The following is an 18,858-nucleotide window of genomic DNA, read 5'->3' as shown; positions in this document are numbered from 1 at the left end:
ATATATATGTATGTGTTAGCTTCTTTGAAGCTACATTTGGAAACTTTTATCAGAAATATACTTTGGCTCCAATCTATACTTGAGACTAATTAGAGGTTTTTATAGTTACTTGTACCTATTAATCTAGATTTACATATTAATGATAATTTTGAAGTGGAACTGGATCCCTACCTTTTACTCTTCATGTGCTTCTATTCCCACATATTTTACATGACTAAGGATTAAATTATCACTTTGACATACTTGTAATAATAATTTCACTCAACATTTTCTCTCCACTTTTGTGTTTGCAATTAAACTGTTACTTCTCTTTCTCTCTCTCCCTTAGTTACACAGTAAGGATTTTTGAATGTATATTGTCATCTAAGGTAAGCTTTCATATGGTTCTTGCATATGAAGCTTATGTCTGTTTATAAGTCATACAATGTCTGCCTAGTATGGCATGATTTTCATTATGTCACTTAATGAAAATGTTAAATAAGTGAGTTAATTAAATAAGTTAATAAGTTAAATGTTAAATAAGTTAGCAGCATGATGGTTTTAAGGCATAAAAATTCAGATGTTAGTAATTGCTTGTTATGGTAATTCTTAGTAGTATATCCCATACCTTCTAATGGTGCATGTTTCAATGGAATTTAACAGTGCATGACTTAGAATGATTAATTAGCACGAATAAAATGCAAGTAATAAAAAGACCATTATGTATTTACAGCAAGTTATTTTTTATAGGAATATGCCTCTACATAAACAAAATATTTATTTCAGCGTTAACTTCTTTTAAAAATGAATGATTTGTAGCTCAACTTGCACTCCATGAGCTGAAAGAATGCCAAAAAGCTGAAAGAATGCCAAAAAAGCATGCTTTTTTTTTTCTTTTGGTCTGTATTGTGCATCTACCTAAGGTTGGGGGCGAACACTTCTGCCACAATGATGACATTAAATGAGACAGCACAGTCTCATAATCACTAGTAACTAATAGCATTTTAATTGAATAATCCTTGTCTTAATAAGGGTTATAAGTTCTTAAAAATCTGTACTCAGCATAAATGTTATATGTAAGTATCAGCTCAATTGCATTTAGCTGAAGCATTCAGAGAGTGTTATCTTCACCCTGGAAATGTACTTTTGCTTTAAAGCTTTTGGTGTGTTCCAGAAAAATCTCAGAAGGTAAGTGCAGCTATCAGTGGGTGGTTTGCAACTTGCAGAGCACAATATTCATGCAGATTTGTGAAGGAAATAGCAATGGTATATAGCTTTCTTAAAGCAATTTACACCCTTTGTCTGGAGAAAGGGCAGATTCTAAAGTTTTTAGCAAAATATTTATCTTTCTCCCACTGTTTCTTCCAAACATCATCTGATTTCAATGAAACTAACAGAAATACTGGTGTTTCATTTCCATGACTTTTATATCAGTGGCATGGGGCATCCACAACCACTATGGGCAACATGTGCCAGGGTCCCAGCACTTTCACAGTGAAGAATGTCTTTGTATCTAATCTACACCCACCCTTTTCCAGCCTGAAGCCACCACCCCTTGTCCTATCCCAAGAGGCCCTTGTAAAAAGTCCCTCTTCAGCTCTCTTGTGAGTTCCCTTTAGGTACTGGAAGATGCTCTGAGGTCTCCCTGAAGCCTTCCCTTGAATAGCTCCAACAAAAAGTGTAATTTTAAAGTGAATTTAAAAGCAAATCTAGAATGATTCCTCAGACTTCCCCAGTAGACGAAAATTTCACCTTTCATCCTGGCTTTTTAAATATGATTCTTTCATGGATGTCATCCCACTTGTCATTTTCAAGCAACATGGTAAATATTTTGCTAAATACCTAGAAACCATTTTAAGACCCAAAACTGGAATAAATTGAATATCTCTGCATGTTTTCCACAACTCATCCTGGTCAGTGTTTCCTACATTGTTCCCCCTGCACTGACTTCCATCTCTGACCATACTCCACCCAGCGTGATGGAAAGCCAGGAGAGTTATTTGAAGTGAAGCTTATCATAAACTATTGCATGTGGTGAGATAAATGACTGAATATATGATACCCTAGAAAAGAAATTATAATAGAAAAGAAATTCACCCTGCACAAGAGGACAGGAAAGGTCTGTATAGAACCAATTAAATAATGGGTAGATGTCATACTGGACTTTTGAGCAGGGCTGAATTTTACCACATCTCAAAGTATGTAACAGGGACTGACTAAAACTTGTCACTTATGCCAGAGAATAAAGGTGCAGCGCTGTTGCTCCAGGGACCTTCACCCTGAAGATTTTCCTGTTTTCCTTGTCTGTAGGTGGGCTTTCATTCTTCAAGCTATTAATGGATGGAGTGCCTCCGCACATCATTGACTCGTATATGCGTGAAGTGCAGGCAGACAAAACTGAAGGGAAGTGAGAGTCCGTCCACAGTGCTTCCTCCCACTGCACTGGAAGCTGGTAGCAGAATAACAACATTTTAGTTCTTGCAACGACAGAAAAACATGTGTGGTGGGGGATCTTATGACTTTGTTTTTTCCCCCTTAATTGTCCTTTTGTTTTCCCTACCTGCTCTTACTGAAAAGAAAGAATTACGCATGGATTGCTTTGAGGTTGAAATGAAATGAACTGAAGACAACACACGTTTTGTAATGTTCGGCTTTATTTTCTGTTTGATATCGTGTTCTGGTTTTTAATGAGGAAAGAGAGGAAGCTGTGTAACAAGCACAAGGAAGCAGTCAGTCTGTTCTCAGTGGTACAAAGCATATCTTTCTCAGACTGGAAGTACATGGATTAGCCAGTAGATGTGCAATAAGATCCTTGGAATACATACCTCTGATAATGTATCTTATTCACCCGAGAATTGTTTAACAGAATATGGTTTTACTATAATGTAACTAATGCATATGTAATTAATGATCATTTAAGCTGAACATATCTTCCTATAGAAGTTTTGATTTCCTAAATCCGACCCACTGGTCTCTCAACTTAACTGAAATTGTTTTATTTAATGTACAATAAACATGAAGTGTTTAAGATCTATTAAGTTCTTGTTTACTTTTTTTTTTCTGTCTCATTTTATCCCATTTCTTGTTTTATTTCCACTTACAATAAAGCAGGAACTTCCACTGCCCACCATGTGGAGTGGAAAGCAGTATCAGCAGTCGCCTAACCCAGTGTGCTTACACCTTAAGATCCATGACACAGAATGTGAGTGGAGATAAATGCTACCGATACATGCAACTTTTTATCTGCGTGTTTTTCAATATTTTAAATGTGATAAATGCCAGCCACGACAGCTTTCACCATTCTCAATCCACTCCCTTCCCCCAGTAATTTATGAGGCTCTTGTAGCCATCACATCAGAAAAGGGACTCAGACATAGCACTGGTGAGTTCACTGCGCATGGCAAAAGTGCCTGAGATGAGGTAGAAGGGCTACATTTCTTCTCCAAGTCCAGCATCATTAACCTCCAAGCTCTTTAGGAGAGGGGGTGATTGTCCATGAGTCTCCAGCAAACCCTGAAACATGACAGACACAAGGTCACAAATATCTTGGCCAGGTTGTTAGTTCCCTATTGCCCTGACATTTATTTACCAAGTCTCACTCTGGCTGTACAAACAGGGCAGGTTATGTGCTCACTGGCTAATGACTGATCTCCAATTAGGGTTTATAAAGATAAAGGCCTGCTTAGACCAGTAGTACACCACAAGATGTTTATTTGATGTCGGCGCATTTTCAAACATTCAGCAGTCAGTAATTATGCAATAAAAGAAGAATGTGCTACTCTGAACTGCCACACCTGAAGTAGTGTTTTTACAGCTGTGCTCCCACTTCTTTTGCTTTGGGGATCTGAGTGCATTTTCTCACATTGTTCTGTAAATCTTACTCTGATAGATTAAGATAGACAGATAGATAGATAGATAGATACTTTTTTTTTTCACTCTTTTTATCTTAGTTATTTCTTCTGTAGTGCTATCTGTGCAGGGAAGCAATTCTGCATTCCCAGTGATCCTGGACACCCCTCCACACCCCACCTGCATTTCACCCTGCTCCTGCCAAAATCAATCCTCTCCTACACATTCATTCACACCTATACGTGAAAGAAAGCAACACATCTACTAGGAAAAGAATTTCATACAGGATTAATAATTTCTGTTTATTCTGTATCTCACCAGTGAATTGAGACTCCCTCCATCTATTCTGAAGCACAGAAAGCTGCAGGAGAAGGTCAGTTTGATTAAATGCCATAGAGATTTAAGCATTTAAGCACATGGCCCACATTTAAAGTAGTATCAGTCTGTTACAGTCAGCACCAAAAGCTACAGTTGAGTTGTAAATGAAGCACACAAAAATGAAGCACACAGCCACTTTGTATGCCTAACGTTTACACCTTCAAGGTTACATTTATCTGCCTCCTCAGTCTTAATATCCCACACATAACAACCTGGAAGCCCAGCATAACCTCAGCTTCTGCAAGCTCTCTGTGGCTGGAATTAGGGACTCTAATTTCTCCCAGATGCCAGTGTTGTTAAACAACAAGCTGACCTAAGCTCCTTTTCCCTGGGTGAACAGTAAGCGTTGTACTCAGCTGCCCTCAATTCCTCCCCCCTGCACCACCTCGGGCTGGGGATGGGAGGAGGGGGCATTAACTGGCTCTAAATCCAGACTACACCGAGCAGCCACCACTCTGGATCAAGAATTAACTGCCTTTCAGAGAAATAACTGGATGGTGTGGGACAGGACAGGGATTTCCAGTGATTTAAAACAGGCTGCAGAACCTTATTGGGAGAATAACAGAAGGTGAAGTTTTGGTTTATGACAATTTGCCCTATAGGATTCTCCAGGAATGATGTTTGGTGAATGTAATAGTGACCAAACCCAAATGGTTAGGAAAATGCTAATGAAATCTGCAGTTAATACCAGCTTAGGAAAATAAAGAGGTACCAAAGACAGCAACTACAGGAGAAGCAACTTAGAGGGGACAGAAGCAACAGAATATCATGCTGTAGAAGATGTGACATAATGCTCCAAAGAAATTTCTCCAAAGCTACAGGGCTTTCTAGGTAATTAGTGAACCTGAAAGAGACCTAGGAGTAACAGAGGACAGCAAACACATGTAACCACACATTGATAGACACATAAAGATGAATCAAAGTTAATTTAAAGTAGTTTATTTTTAATGAAGCCAGAAAAAAATATCTGGTCTTCTCTTGGCTTCTATTTGCTTTCTTTCCCCATGGAAGGTTATTTGGTATAAAAATGTAGAAATACAGCTCCATTCTCAAATTGGTATATGTGGACCTTGAAAGAGCACAGCTACTGCTAGAACACTTTTCCCTTACTGAAAAAAATCTCACAAATATAAAGGAGAGGGAAAAAAAAACCCCAAGTATTCTTTAAAAGATTATTTAAATTAGGATATACTGTTAATAAGGTCTTTATGAAGAGTCAGAAAAATTTTTAAAGTATTCCTTTTATAAGAAATATTCTAAGCTTCCTGAACTTCCTTTTAGGTGGAAAAGTGTAACACTGGTACCTTTTACAGAGCATTGTGAAGGGACTCTTACTTTCTGAAAATCTTTTGTTGCATTTTGAGATTCTGGAGCAAAAGGCATTCTATTTTAAGCACAGTGTACTTACTGTCACTTGACTTTCATGTCCTGCTTTCCTGACTGACAGGTAAAGCTGCTGCTTTGGAAGCAAAACTGTATCTTGAATGCTGAAGAAGCACTAGAAGACTAAATACACTGGACTTAAAATTCTGTGTTCTCTTATTCCATGCTTTGTTGATGAATACTTTTGAAATTAAAACAGCTCCCCAAGCCCAGTGATAAATTCAGTAGGGAATCTGTTTCTTCCTCTACTGTGGCACTTGCTTTTTATGCCCATTACTTTCCCCTCCACTTCTTTCCCCAGATTCTCTTTTCCTCCAGCTATTCAAAGAGCAATCTCTCCATAAATACCAGTTCTATTATGCTCATTGACCGCAGTGATGCACAGGATATTAAATGAAACAGAGTTGTATCTTCTTCCAAATGTAGTGATTCCAGTGGACTGTGGATCTGACTGGTTGTGAATCTGTCAGATTTCTCTTTTGCCATTCTCCAGTTGGCAATAACTGAACCTTTCTTTACTATGTTATATGTAAATCCAGACTACATATTCACCTTTACTAACAGTTCCTATCCCCTCTGCTTTGGCCTCTAAAGACAATTACTGCATCATACTGTTATTAGCGATCTCTAAATTAAATCAGCTGATGAATGACATAACACTTGGAATGCCCATAGCACACAGTAGGATTTGGAAACCAGCACTTAACATGTGCCAAGCATTCCTGACTCTTGCAATAGAGAAACCTACTCAAACACATTATAACTTTATCAGTTGAAGTGAATCAGCTCCCTTTGAATAACAGGAAGCAGCCCTGTCCAGGAAACTGCAGTGTCTGGACAGAAAGCTGCACCCTCTGGCTCACAGTGGAGTAACTTAAAAAAGAGAATTTCCAATACTAAGAAGATGCCATTGTACGTTGTATTTTTCACTTTCTACTTCAGCTACACAGCTTTTCCTTGGCCTCATCCAGAAACCACACACCTTCCTGGAGATTCAGGAATGCATCTAAAATCCTTCACATGACCAATTCAAATAATTTGATGTGCCACAATTTCTCTAAAGGCACATTTGTTTTGAAGCACCCTCTCTAAGCAAGTCCAGGATGTGAAGTAAGTCCTGTGTAACACGGTGTGCAGATTTCCTAACACGTTAACACTAGAATTCCCCATGCAATGGGAAGGGATCCTTGGGTGATGCCGTGGGGCCACCGTCCCTGCAGGCACTGTCCTGCTGGCAGCAGGGAGGTCACCTGCTGCTCAAACTCTGCCTTTATGCTCTGTTCCAGCAGAAATCCTTCTGGTCACCTGCAGCGTGCGGCCCCGCTGTGGCCACTTTCCGCGTGATAAAACTTGTGAAAGGGAAGTAAGCCGAAATCACGGGTGGGAGCGGCGCTCATTCACCCTGCCGAGATGAGAGGTGCGCGCACGGCCGCCTCTCCCCGGGGACAGCCCCGACCCTGACCGCCCGCGGCCTGCGGAGGCGGCGGGACGGGCCCTGCCTGCCGCACCCCGCCCCGACCCAGGGCTTCCCCGCCGCCCGGGCATCCCCAGCCCCGCACGGCGAGGCGGGGCCGGCGGAGCCGTGCCCGCTCCGGGGCTGGGGCCGTGAGAGCGCCGCGCATTCGGGGCCAAGGAGCCAAAGCCGAGCCGGGGGCGAGGGCGTTCGCCGCGCGTTGGCCGAGGCGGGGGCGGCCGTTCCCCTCCGGCCAAGGCGCTGTTGGGCGTCGGCCTCTTCCGCCGCTGCCCCCGGCTCGGCTCAGCTCCGCCCCGAGCGGCGGCGGCGGCTCCTTGACCCCGGTGCCATGCGTCCCGGTGGCGTGGGCATGGCCGTGTCCTGGGCGCTGCCCGCGCCCCTCAGCCCGGCGCAGCTGAAGCGCCTGGAGCAGCACCGCTACAGCGCGGCCGGGCGCTCGCTGCTGGAGCCGTGGCTGCAGCCCTACTGGGGCTGGCTGGTGGAGCAGGTCCCGCGGGGGCTGGCGCCCAACGCCATCACCTTGGGCGGCCTCCTGCTGAACTGCTTGACGGCGCTGCCGCTCATCGCCTGCTGCCCCAGCGCCACCGAGCAGGTACCGCCCGACGTGGCTGCAGCCGGGCGCGGGGGCCGCGGCTCGGCCGGGCTGGTGCCTCCCGACGGTGCCCGGAGCCGGGGAGCCGTGCCCGCCGCGGGTGCGGTGCCCTGGCACTTCGGGCTCCACCGCAGAGACACGCGTGTCCCGTCCCTCGGCAGGGAGGGTTAAGGCAGGGCTGCGGGGCTCTCCTGAGCAATCAGGAGACGCGAGGCTCACCCTGTGGGGCAGCAGGGGTCCCGCTGGAGATGCGTGTTGAGGTTGTAATGCCAGAACGCTGTAGGGATCTCGTGGAAGGACGAGGGTCACCGCCCAGAGGGCCCCGTGGGGCCGCGGCTTTGGTGCGGCGGGCGCTTGGCCTGCACTGCGCGCTGTGGGGCGGAGGACATGGCCGGGCTCGCCTGGGGCGGGCACCCCCGCCTCACACACAGCCCATCTTGCATTCCATGGCTGGGAAGGGAATGTTCCCCCCTTGTCACACAGGGGCCGTGGACGTACAAACAGCAGCAGGTGATGATAAAGGTGCGGGATGTGGCCAGGAGCAGGGCAGGGCTGGACCACGAGACTCTTGGGCATCAGAGCTGCGGCTGGGCTGGGGAGCAGATGAGTTTGCTGACAGCTGCTCAAATGTATCCCTCCTTGTGTGGGAAACATTTAATTGCTTTGACTTCTGGAGGGAAAACAGGCTTGTTAACGTGGGCTGGTGCTACTCTCACTTGACCTGCAGTGCCTACAGTTTCTCAGTCAATTTCAGGGGCTCCATCAGAGCTTCCCAGCCTGTTGCAAGTTTCCCGTTGCAGAGTCTTTATGGTAGTTAGAGTAGAAGATAGCAGGGGGAAATTGCTTTATGCGGGTAAAATACATTGAAAAGTGGCCGTTGTTTTTCTTGTGTTCTGATGGGCTTAAATTCTAACAGCAGAGGTTGGCAGTTGGTTGGGAAACCAACTTTTTAAATACCATAGCTTTACCCTGGTGAATGTTCTTGTCAGCAGAACATTTCTTTTTCTCTACTTGCTGTGCCCTTTGTGTAACCAAGGGTATTTGTTGCAGACATATCAGGAAAGTGATCCAGATCAAAATTAGCTTTGGTTTGGTCTCACCCTTATCACTCCCCTGATACACATCACCAGGCAGAGGCACTCAGGCAGTAAAAGAGAAGACAGAGATGACAGTGAATGGTTGGAAACTACAGATGGTCTTCTAGTCCCACTTTCAGAATTAAAATGCTTGTGTACTGCTACCTTTAGCTTAGTTTTGTGATGAAAATATCAGTTGTGCCAGCTATGTGTCTGAATGCTCATTTTAGCTTTTTCTCTTTGCTGTTCAAAACTAAAAGCAGAAAGTAAATTTTACTTAAGCTATTTTTCCTTTGAGGACTCTTGTACAAAAAGAAAAAAGTTGTGTTGCAGATATCCAGGGAACTATTCCTTCCAGGAGAACTTAGGTTGGGTTTTAGGAACTTTTCTGTTCCTAGCTGGATTTTATAAGAAGCTATAGTTTGGACTATACATTCGTGTTCAGATATCAGTATATCCTTTATTAACAGGCAGTGTGGATCCAGCCTTATCCTGTTGTTTTGTTAGTTGCCTCTGCCCTGTGAGAACAGCCCTGATTTTCTCTTGCTGCATCACTTAGAAGCATCATTCTCCCTCCAGCTTGTTTAATGACTCAGCTTGTCTTCTGCCTAAGTTGAGATCATGTTTCTGGATGGCTTTTTGAAAAAGCTAAATCTGTTGCAGCACTGGCAGGTGCTGCATGCACTGTTGTAATACCTCCTTTGGAGTTTTGACTGGGATGTGTAGGCTGGAAGGGACAGGTGGAGCTGACAATTACATTAAAGGTGGTTGAAATCACAGACTGAACTAATAGTGCACTTCAACAGCACCTCTTTCCATCATGAACATGTCTTGATCACCTGATGGACAAACCTGATGGATCCCTTGTTTATAACATTGTTATAGTCTCACAGGTAGGAGCACTAAATAGAAGACTTGGATAAAGTAACAAGCACTTTTGGGGTTTGGTGTTGGGGGTTTCTTTTGAGTTGGTTTATGTGATTGTTTTTTATTCCCTAGCCAATCTTAAGTGGGCCATTTTGGTTAAGCCTTTATTGAAAACACAAAACTCTTGATGTTTGTACCATCCAAAGCAAGTAAGACTGGTAGTTGAAATCCCTCAGAGAGCAGCTGCTAGCAGATGCTTAGAAAGGAGATCTTTCTCCAGTATACATATACCTTTCCAGCTGCCAGAAGACTGTGGTTTAGCAGTTTCTTTGCAAGGGATTCTGTTTGAGTTACTTACTAGAAAGCAACTGACAGATCTGTTTCCCCAGAGACACTTTCCACCTCATGATTTTGCCTTCTGAATTAGTTGTTCTGAACCTGTTTGTACTTTACGCTTCCATTTTGCCTTTGCAGTGATTTCCATGATTTCCCTTCCCCAATGAAATTAATGTCTCAAACCACAAAATGCTCTCTTGTTCTCCTAACATGGAGCCCTTATTTCCCTATACACTATCCTTTTTATCTTCATCAGTACCAGCAGCTACTAAACACCAGTTTGTTACTGACTGGCACAGTATGTTTTGGAATTATTAAATATTGTCTGCTTCAGTAATGTTTCCTTGCCTAGCAGGAACATGATTTTTGTATCACTGTCTTCTCTAAGTGCCTGTTTTGACCCAAGCTTTCTTATTTACAGCTAAGCCATTAGCAGGTTGCACCCCTCAGGCATTATTGTAACCATGATTCAGGTGCATGTTTTTATTTTCCTAATCTCTGTTATTTAGGACAGCAATCTATAGAAACAGTATCCAGGTGTGGTGGTGGAGAGGACACCACCTGTGCTGAAATGTTGTTTTCACTGTGTCTGCAGCCTGGGTTGTGTTCCATTTTTTTCTTTTCTTTCTTTTTTTTCTTTTTTTTGACACTCATTAGGAAATATTTAGGAATGAAAACTCCTGCTGACATTAAGTAAGAGCAATGTGTATCTGGTGCATTAGAGTGTGAAAGGAGCATTTTTTTAGGTGAGGATTTCTATTTCATCCCCACCATAAGACAGTGAATTGTTTTGCTCTACTGCCAGCAGACCACTCTGAAGCAGCTAGTCAATTCATAAGGCTTTGCAGGGGAATCTTCCATATCCTTCCCCTTTCTGGGGAAAACCAGGAAGAAAACTGACTAAATATCATTCTTAAAAAGGAGAAAGGAAACTTTGATCCTCTGTTTTTATGGTTGCTCATGGAGGGGTCTAGCTTTGGTAATCCTTCAAGATCAGCCACAGGTCTCTCTAAAATCAAAGAATAGCTGGGTGGAAGAGGCCTTTAAAGGCCATCCTGTCCAGCCTCTCTGCCATCAGCAGCGACATCTTCAGCTAGATTGGGTTGCTCAGAGTCCTGTCCATTCTGACCTTGAATGTTTCCAGGGATTGGGCATCCAGCACCTCTCTGGGCAGCCTGTGCCAGTGTTTCATGATCCTCATCATAAAAAAAAAATCTTTCTTATATTTAGTCTAAATCTGCCCTCTTTTATAAAGTCATGTAATTGTAGAATGGTTTGAGACGCTAGAATTTCAGACAGAAGTGCATGCTAACTAATTATTAGATTGCATTGAATTATAACTATTTGAAAATTAATCTTGTAGCACTTACAGCATGATCTAAGCAAAGAACTGGGAACAGAGGAAGACAGGGAGAGAAAAGGATGGATTATGGATTTGTTTTTTGGGCAGTGATAGGAAAAGGGGGCAGGGGCCCAAGGGTTCTCCTGCAGGGAGCTAAGGGAAGGAAGGGAGATTTGTGGTGGCTAGCTCAGTAAGATGGTTCAATAATGGTCTAGTGAGTTTATAAAAGGGTGTCATACCTTGCTGAAATGTGCTGTTTAGAAAGCCATATATCTAGGGAGACCAAAGAGCAAGGAAGGGTCTGAGTGCCTTTACCTGGCTCTACTATCAGCTGTTTGGAAGGAGAGGGACATTGGTGAGATGCTGTCTCTGCCTCTCTCTCTTTTAAAAAAACTTTAAAAAAAAAAACCAACAGCAAACCCAAACAAACAACTGAACCACCTTTAAAATGAAAGAGGCCTGCCAGAGGGCAGAATGAGAGGAAGATATTGACAGGTATGATATTATGTAAACAGCAGGGACACAGCTGAGCTTTGTGGGAGAGAGAGTAGAGAAGTAGAAAAGAAGTTAAACTGGAGCAGCTGGTATGAGCAGGGCATGTGTGGGGGGGGGTGGGCAGAGCCTGAAGGAAAAAGCATTACCTGACTTGGAAAATAAATGTGAAGTACTGAGCAGAGTGGGAAATTCAGCCAAAACCCACAAGAGGGGAACAGCTCAGTGGTGAATGGGAGAAGGAGGTTATTTGGCATGAATAAGAAGGTCAGGAATCCTGACACAGAAGGATGAGAGCTCTTTCAGACAGGGCTTGTTAGAGAGACAAGGATGCTAAAGGAATCCAGAGAGTCCTTGGTATGCATGAAATGCACTGGAACAATAATTATTTGATTATTATTTTTTTCATCCATGCTGCCTTCCCTGCTGTAGCTCAGGTTTGAACAGCCCTTTCCCTTTTCTTGCTGTCAGTACAATTGCACAGTGGTTTGTGCTGAACAGAAGCGTGGGAAATGATCCATGTTTAGGGGGTAGAGGAGGGGGAAGTCCAGTCAGAATGTCTCCCTCTGTTCTGGCTCTGGTCCAGAGAGGTGCCATGTAAACTAGGGCAACACTATTAGGCATGGATTGAGGAAGTGAGATTATGGCTAAACGTGATGAGTAATTAAGGAACTGAATCTTTAAGTACTGCAGAAGCTTGGCCTGTGAATTCTCTGGATTTGAGAGCTGTGCTTGAAACTATTTCTCAGAGGTTTCCCTGACACATGTAGTCTTTTGCAGATGTCCATGCTCTTTTGTGGGGTGGAATCATGGGAGTAGAAGAATGCCTGCTGTTCTACCCCCATTTTTTCCTGGAAGAGAGGCATGTCACACATATCTATCAAATGCTTCATGTAGATGGCTTTGTTTTGACATGCTCTGGGTTAGCAGATGACCAATTCTGCTGTATTGTATCTGTGTGTGACAGGATTCCGGGCTTGTAGTATCTTCAGAGTCCCCTTTGAGCATCCCTCTCTCTCCCTCCCTGCCTCCTCCCCCTCAGGCTTCTGTTCTCTTCTAGTTCTGTGAGAGTGGCACCTAGGTCTGGCCAAATAATGCATTTGCTTGGGCAGGATATAACTTTGGGCAGAGATAATAAACAACTCATCAGTGAAAAGCTGATGATTATTGGGAGCCTCCTGACTGTTCTGCTTAGCCATGTCAGCATTCTCATTCCCACTTCTGTAATTTGAAAACTACTTGGGTCCAGTGTGGGAAGCCATTAGGGAACATCCCTGAATGGACAGCCAGGCACGTGAGAAGGCAAAGGACACAGCAGCATGAGCTGTATTGGGAGGGTGGATAGCAGAGAAAATCCATGGTTATTAGGACCCTTTGGTGATCTGGAAAACTGTGTTTTACCAATTAAAACAGTAGAGCTGCTAAATGATAGTTGATCACAAGTGAGTGAATTTTGGTTCTTACCACTCTGGTTTAGATTTGAACTCTCAGCCTGGGGATGAAATGCTCCAGATGATGTTCCTAAGGTCTCTGACATCTGCTATTCTTACTAGCATAAGTAAGAATTCTTTTTCCTTTCTTTCTAACTATGGGGGATCCTGATACGTCTGCTGCAGGTGCTGATGGATACAGATGACCCTCACTGGGAAACAGGTGAAAATGCTCACCCTTTGTCCAGAGCAGCAAGGGGCAGACAGAGTGCTGAGGGACTCTTGCTTTGATTTGTCCCAGAAGGAGCTAATGCAAACAGACTTGGATCAGTCTGAATGACCATAGCTGTACCATAACTTGCAACTGGGAAAAAAGCTACTGTTTTGTCAAAAAGCCCTAATAGGAGAAGTTTGAGTTAAAGCTGATGTATTTTTTTATTTTTGTATATATTGTGTTATGCTTGCTTTGCTAGAAGCTAAAGGTAGATCTTAAGCTATCTTTTCATAATTAATGGAAGTTTGTCACCATAAGGACACCTCACACTGCAGATGACCTTTGTGGCAGTTCACAGAAATATTGCTGATAAAATTGGCTGTGTCTTTCAAACACTCCTTTAAAAGACAGCAGTGCAAACAGTGATTTCTCATGGCCTTTCTGCTCATTGGTCTGGAGCTGCTGTGTTTGAGATTCTCTGGTATTCTCCATGTAAAAAAGTTATTCTGAAAGCCAGTGTATGCACTGTGGTAACTTTAATATGTGGATTATATCACAGCTAAAATTATCTCAGCTTCAGCAAAGTCCTAACTGTGCTTTTATGTTCTGAAGTACCTGAGCAATGGCTGACAGCCCTCTGTTTTTGAAGGATGCAGAGCAAGTGGAGGTAGCTGCAGACCCCTGCACAGTGTGAGACCAAATGAGCTCGTGCCATGAGAGACCCTTGAGTTCTCTGTGCCTCTCTGGGGCTTTTGGTGATCCTCAGTCCTGGGGTAGCTACAGGCACCTCCTGATCTCCACATTAGAGGAGTGAAATTTTTTCAAAAGGTGGCTAAAACTTTCCTCCCTCGTTTGACCACATCCCCCAAGACAAGATTCCTTTTTTAATTAAACTAGAAGGGAGAATAAACCTAAAAAACTCAACTAATTCCATCACTAAGCATCAAACTTGTATTGCTGTCCTCACTTGACCTGGGTTTCTACAGTGTGATCTTTGCAGGAGTTATCAAATACCTGTATATTATTGGAATAATAATATTTCCTCATCCTCTTTCACCTGCTTAAGGCTTCCTAGATGATCTCTGATAACAATTTTTCTTGGTTTCCTTGGACTAAAGGAGACAGCCTTGCCAGTTTTGAAGAATATTTTAAGTTTTCTAGATTTTCATTTGCATACAAATCCAGAGCTTGCACCTAAAGTGAGTTCCTGATGCTTTGGCTGTCATTTCCTTCAAAGCTGGGTGAAGCAGCCAACCAATTGACTTTGATAACAGTGTATCAGCCAGCCTGAAATACATGAGGAATTCTTAAATAACAGCAAAAATGCTATTCAGAACTGGACTTTCCTTAAGCATGTGGCTGCTTAGTGTGTTTTGTGACCAGTCTACCTGGAGGCATAACTTTTTTTTCTAGCTGAAGACAATGAGTATAATGATGGTGAGACATCAGAATGTCTAGAGGAGCAGCTGCACCTCATCTGCATTCTTACTGCTGCCATTTTCCCTTCTTCCTCAGCAGTGACACTGGGTTTAGTTGGTGTGGACAAATCTCAGCACACTGAGATCTGAGCTGGTGTCTAATCTGCTTAATAGCCTTTACTGGTCTTAGGAAATACATGGACAAATGTTAGCCAATTTGTGCTGCAGGAGAGGAGTTGCAGAGGTGTAGCAGCACAGCAGCTGTCCCTAAGCAGGGAGTGGGAAAGGATTCAGCTCTGTGACTGCCTGTGGGTGTTTGCTTGTTTCACCTGCAAGTTGCATTTCCAGCCTTTTCACCTGACCTTGTTTTCATGAACAGTACTCCTGAATGCTAAGGGAAGTACTGGAAACTACATGAAGTACAAATGTTGCCTGTGCTTCGTTCCAAGGGTGTTTAAAATAATTTTAAACAAAACCTAATTCCTAGACGAAGCCAGACTGACTGTGCATATGAAAACAGTGCTTTTCAAAGGAATGACTGCAGAACAGTTCTTTGAACCTAAGAGTGGTGTTAATATAACAGCTTGGTTTGAAAATGATGATGTATATTAAGTAGATACTTTCTCCTTCATATTTAGTGAATTACTTAATTTTTTTAAGTCCTGTCCAAAGTGCCTTGGTAGTCGATTTTTGTGTGTTGGAAAAATTATCTTTCCTCAAAGGCTCAAGTCTTTATATAGTAAAAACCCACCGAGTTTTTTACATCTATATGTTGTAAATATGAGCAAATCATCTACGTGTCTGTGACACAAACTGCTGAAAGCTTTAGTAAGTGCATTGCTACTACTTTCTTTTTTAAAGATGATTTTTATAACATTTTTCAGCACAAAGAATGCAACTAATCACACAAATACTGTGAGTTTAAGGTAGAAAATAAGGTCAGTTGATGCAGAAGAGGGGCCAAAGTTCTGGGTTTGTTTTTGTTTAAATAAATAGAAGGACTTGAGTTCCACTGGTGTATCTGAGGTAGTTCATTACAGTAGTTACTACAATCCATGTCGATATTAGTGCAAGGTGTTTGGTTTGTCCATTAAGTAACAAATAGCACAATATAATACAGTTTTGTGGTGAACATTATTTTACCTTTAATGAAACAGTTTATCACCTAAGAAATTGGGAACTACCTGGTGACCTTTTATGTGAATCTCTTTCAGGCACCTTTTTGGGCATACATCCTGGGTGCACTAGGACTTTTTATCTACCAGTCTCTGGATGCCATTGATGGGAAGCAAGCCAGAAGAACAAACAGTAGTTCTCCCCTGGGAGAGCTCTTTGATCATGGTTGCGACTCTATTTCCACAGGTAGCCTTCATTTACTGTCACACATCCTAGTTTATAAAAGTTGCCTGTTTTCAGGAGCAGCTGATTAATCACAGAATTGTTGAAATTGAAAAGGACCTCTGGAGATCATCTAGTCCAAACCCCTGCTCAGAACAGGGTTTTTTAGTATAACTTCTCTATCTCGTGACCTTTGCATCCCTGGCCAGTAACAGGGGGTATTTTAGAAGTTCCTTTGGCTGATATTGGGTAAGATGTGTTCTGCTTTTACTTAACTGCATCTTCATATACTCCCCTTTAGGAGGAAGGTGCCAAAATATCAGTTTGGTAATGGGGCATCCAGCCTGGCACTTACAAGAAGGATAATTTATATTCCTTAGAAGAAATAGTTTGAAAAAAGTTGGGAGTGCTCAAAAAGTAAGCCTTGCTGAGTTTCACTTTCCATAACTGAGCCGGTATTGGTGCCAATGCCTGTAGTTTCATAAAGCTCAACGGCTGAGACAGTTGCTGTGGGAATTAGTACCTTCTTTATGTGTCACTTCCCAGAGAAGTGCAGCTGCCAGTCTCCCTGAGCTTGGCCCTTCAGCTGAAGTTGTTGGTGTTGCAAAAAACACGAGATGACAAGGCCAGGAGGAGGGAGAGCAGCCACTGTAGGCTAGAGGGCAGGGCCCTGCCTTGGCAGAAAAGGAGTGCTGTGTTTTGGTTTCTCCTGCCAGGACTGCCCCTGAGGGTCAGCTACTCAGTGAAGTATCAGTCATAGCATTACTTTGTTAGAGTGATGTAAAATGTCCTGTGTTTTTATTTATTTATTTATTTAATTTCTCTTAACTTCAAGCAAAGAGGATATATGACTAACATACTCATTTCTGCTTTTCAGTATTTGTTGTCCTTGGATCCTGCATAGCAATCCGCCTAGGATCGAATCCTGACTGGTTGTTTTTCTGTTGTTTTGTGGGACTGTTCATGTTCTATTCTGCTCACTGGCAGACATACGTATCAGGCATACTAAGGTTTGGAAAGTAAGTAGGTATCCTTAGAACTACATGTGGCTTAATGTCTGAGACTGCTAGCTTCTTGATTTCAGTTTCTTCCTAGTTTATTCCCTGCTTTCTCTTTTTCTTACCTTCTTTCTCATCTCCCTTCCAATCCAGCAGACTTGTGTTTTACCTAACAAGAACTTGAAACTCTGCATAATACTGAACTCTGCTGTTCTTCTAGCAGCTGATTTTAGCTCTGTATGCTTTGTTTGCATGCATTTAGCATTTTTTTTTTTTTGCAGATTTGTTGTCAGAACCCATACAAGCACTGTGCAGGCTGAGGCCAGAGGTCTTGTTTACATTGCAGACAAGTGCCCTGTGTAGGAGTAGGGACAGAGCAAGCATCTGGGTACCTCCCTTTGTAATCTCCCAGAGCAGAACAGTTTCAGCCCCTGGGCACTCAAAACTACATGCATTTTAGAGAAATTCTCCTGCTAATGGGTTTCCCTTTCATAGGCATTTTCAGTCTTCCTTGGAATGAACTCTCTGCACCCATAGCATCCTCAAGGAGTTCCACAGATCTGTGGCAATGCTTGAAGAATTAATTACACTACGTTTATGTGAGGGCCTTTGTAAAATCTGGCTCACACTGGCTTTGTTATCCTTTAGATTTTGTGTTTGGTCATTTCTGGAGACTTGTGTGATGCTGTTCATGACTTGATAGAAATTTTATCTGTTTCACTGCTGCATAGGAGAAGAAGTCATGACATTAATGTAGAAGACAATAATTTCAGTTTAACTGCTAATAATGCAGGGATTGCTGCACCCTCCTATTCTTGGGGTAGTACGTGGCCATGGCCTTTTTGGTTTTAAGGAATGAGCTTCGCTTTAGTACAATTACTTCTGAAAAAAGGAAAAGTCTGAGACTTCTGTGGCAGCAGAACTGAAAATAAGGGATACATGAAGGCTGTCCTGCTAATGCCAGTCACTTGCTAAATCACCTGTACATAGTCCTACTTAGCTCTGCAAGAAGTGCCTTAGCACATCAGCAGGCACACAGGCTGGTGACCAGCTATCCCTGCACATTGCATCAAATGCAGCTGTCTCTGTGATATTGATAAGAGCTCTCTTTGATTTGCTGGTAATGCATTTTACCACATTATTACATTTACCACTGTAATTCTTCTGCCTACCTACACATCCTATTGTTTTTAAAGGACATCTTGTGCTGTAAACAAAAATAGGTGCTTCACAGTGATGGCTGAAATAGGATACTTTCTGTCTCTGACTGTAGGCTGCTCTGAAGGGAGGTGGACTAGGCCATGAGCTCTAGCCTTTTGCAGACATGACTGCTTTTCTGTACCTTTTATTCTTGCAAAAAGCATGAGAATGATTTCCTCACATGGGGAAGGCAGTGAAGTCTTTACCACATAAAGATTTTGTTAAAAACTTGGTGACTTCTACTTTAACATAATGATAGTATACAAACAGCTCAGAATGGCCTGGTGTTCCATGGTTACTGTTCAAAGTTAAACAGACACAACTTTTCCATGAGATAACTTATTTCTGTCCAGTGAAAACAGGTCACTTTTTTTTTCAAGGCTCCCAATTTTGTTTCTCTTAAACACAGAGGTGTGAAGAAGGCATAGTATAGTGCTCTAAATATGCTGGTACGTAATAAGATGGATGGAAGTTTTCACTGATGCTATTTTA

At 42.7% G+C, this 18,858-nt stretch overlaps 2 protein-coding genes across 5 annotated transcripts in view; both read left to right on the top strand.

Annotated features, from left to right (window-relative positions):
- MYBPC1 (myosin binding protein C1) overlaps positions 1–3,009 on the top strand; it is a 48,810-nt gene extending 45,801 nt beyond the window's left edge. The window contains exons 33-34 of the mRNA XM_071424312.1: positions 329–335; positions 2,290–3,009. Of these exons, the coding sequence (XP_071280413.1) occupies positions 329–335; positions 2,290–2,390 (108 nt within the window). The 3' untranslated portion in view covers positions 2,391–3,009. The remainder of the gene's footprint in view (positions 1–328; positions 336–2,289) is intronic.
- A 4,199-nt stretch (positions 3,010–7,208) lies between these two features.
- Positions 7,209–18,858, top strand: part of CHPT1 (choline phosphotransferase 1) — a 21,459-nt gene continuing 9,809 nt past the window's right edge. For 2 of the 4 annotated variants that reach the window (XR_011678498.1, XM_071422366.1), the window contains exons 1-3: positions 7,213–7,655; positions 16,045–16,192; positions 17,046–17,187. Coding sequence is in view for 3 of the 4 variants with exons in the window: in XM_071422366.1 (XP_071278467.1) it covers positions 7,392–7,655; positions 16,045–16,192; positions 17,046–17,187 (554 nt within the window). In the remaining variant the exon portion in view is untranslated. Of the gene's footprint in view, positions 7,656–16,044; positions 16,193–17,045; positions 17,188–18,858 lie in introns of all 4 variants that reach the window. The other 2 variants (XM_071422364.1, XM_071422365.1) reach the window with 2 other exon arrangements.

The sequence above is a fragment of the Agelaius tricolor genome, unplaced genomic scaffold, assembly GCF_023055355.1.
Source record: "Agelaius tricolor isolate 1412-34295 unplaced genomic scaffold, bAgeTri1.0.p SCAF_3, whole genome shotgun sequence".
Lineage (NCBI taxonomy): Eukaryota > Metazoa > Chordata > Aves > Passeriformes > Icteridae > Agelaius > Agelaius tricolor.
This window is presented reverse-complemented; position numbering and strand designations above follow the sequence as displayed.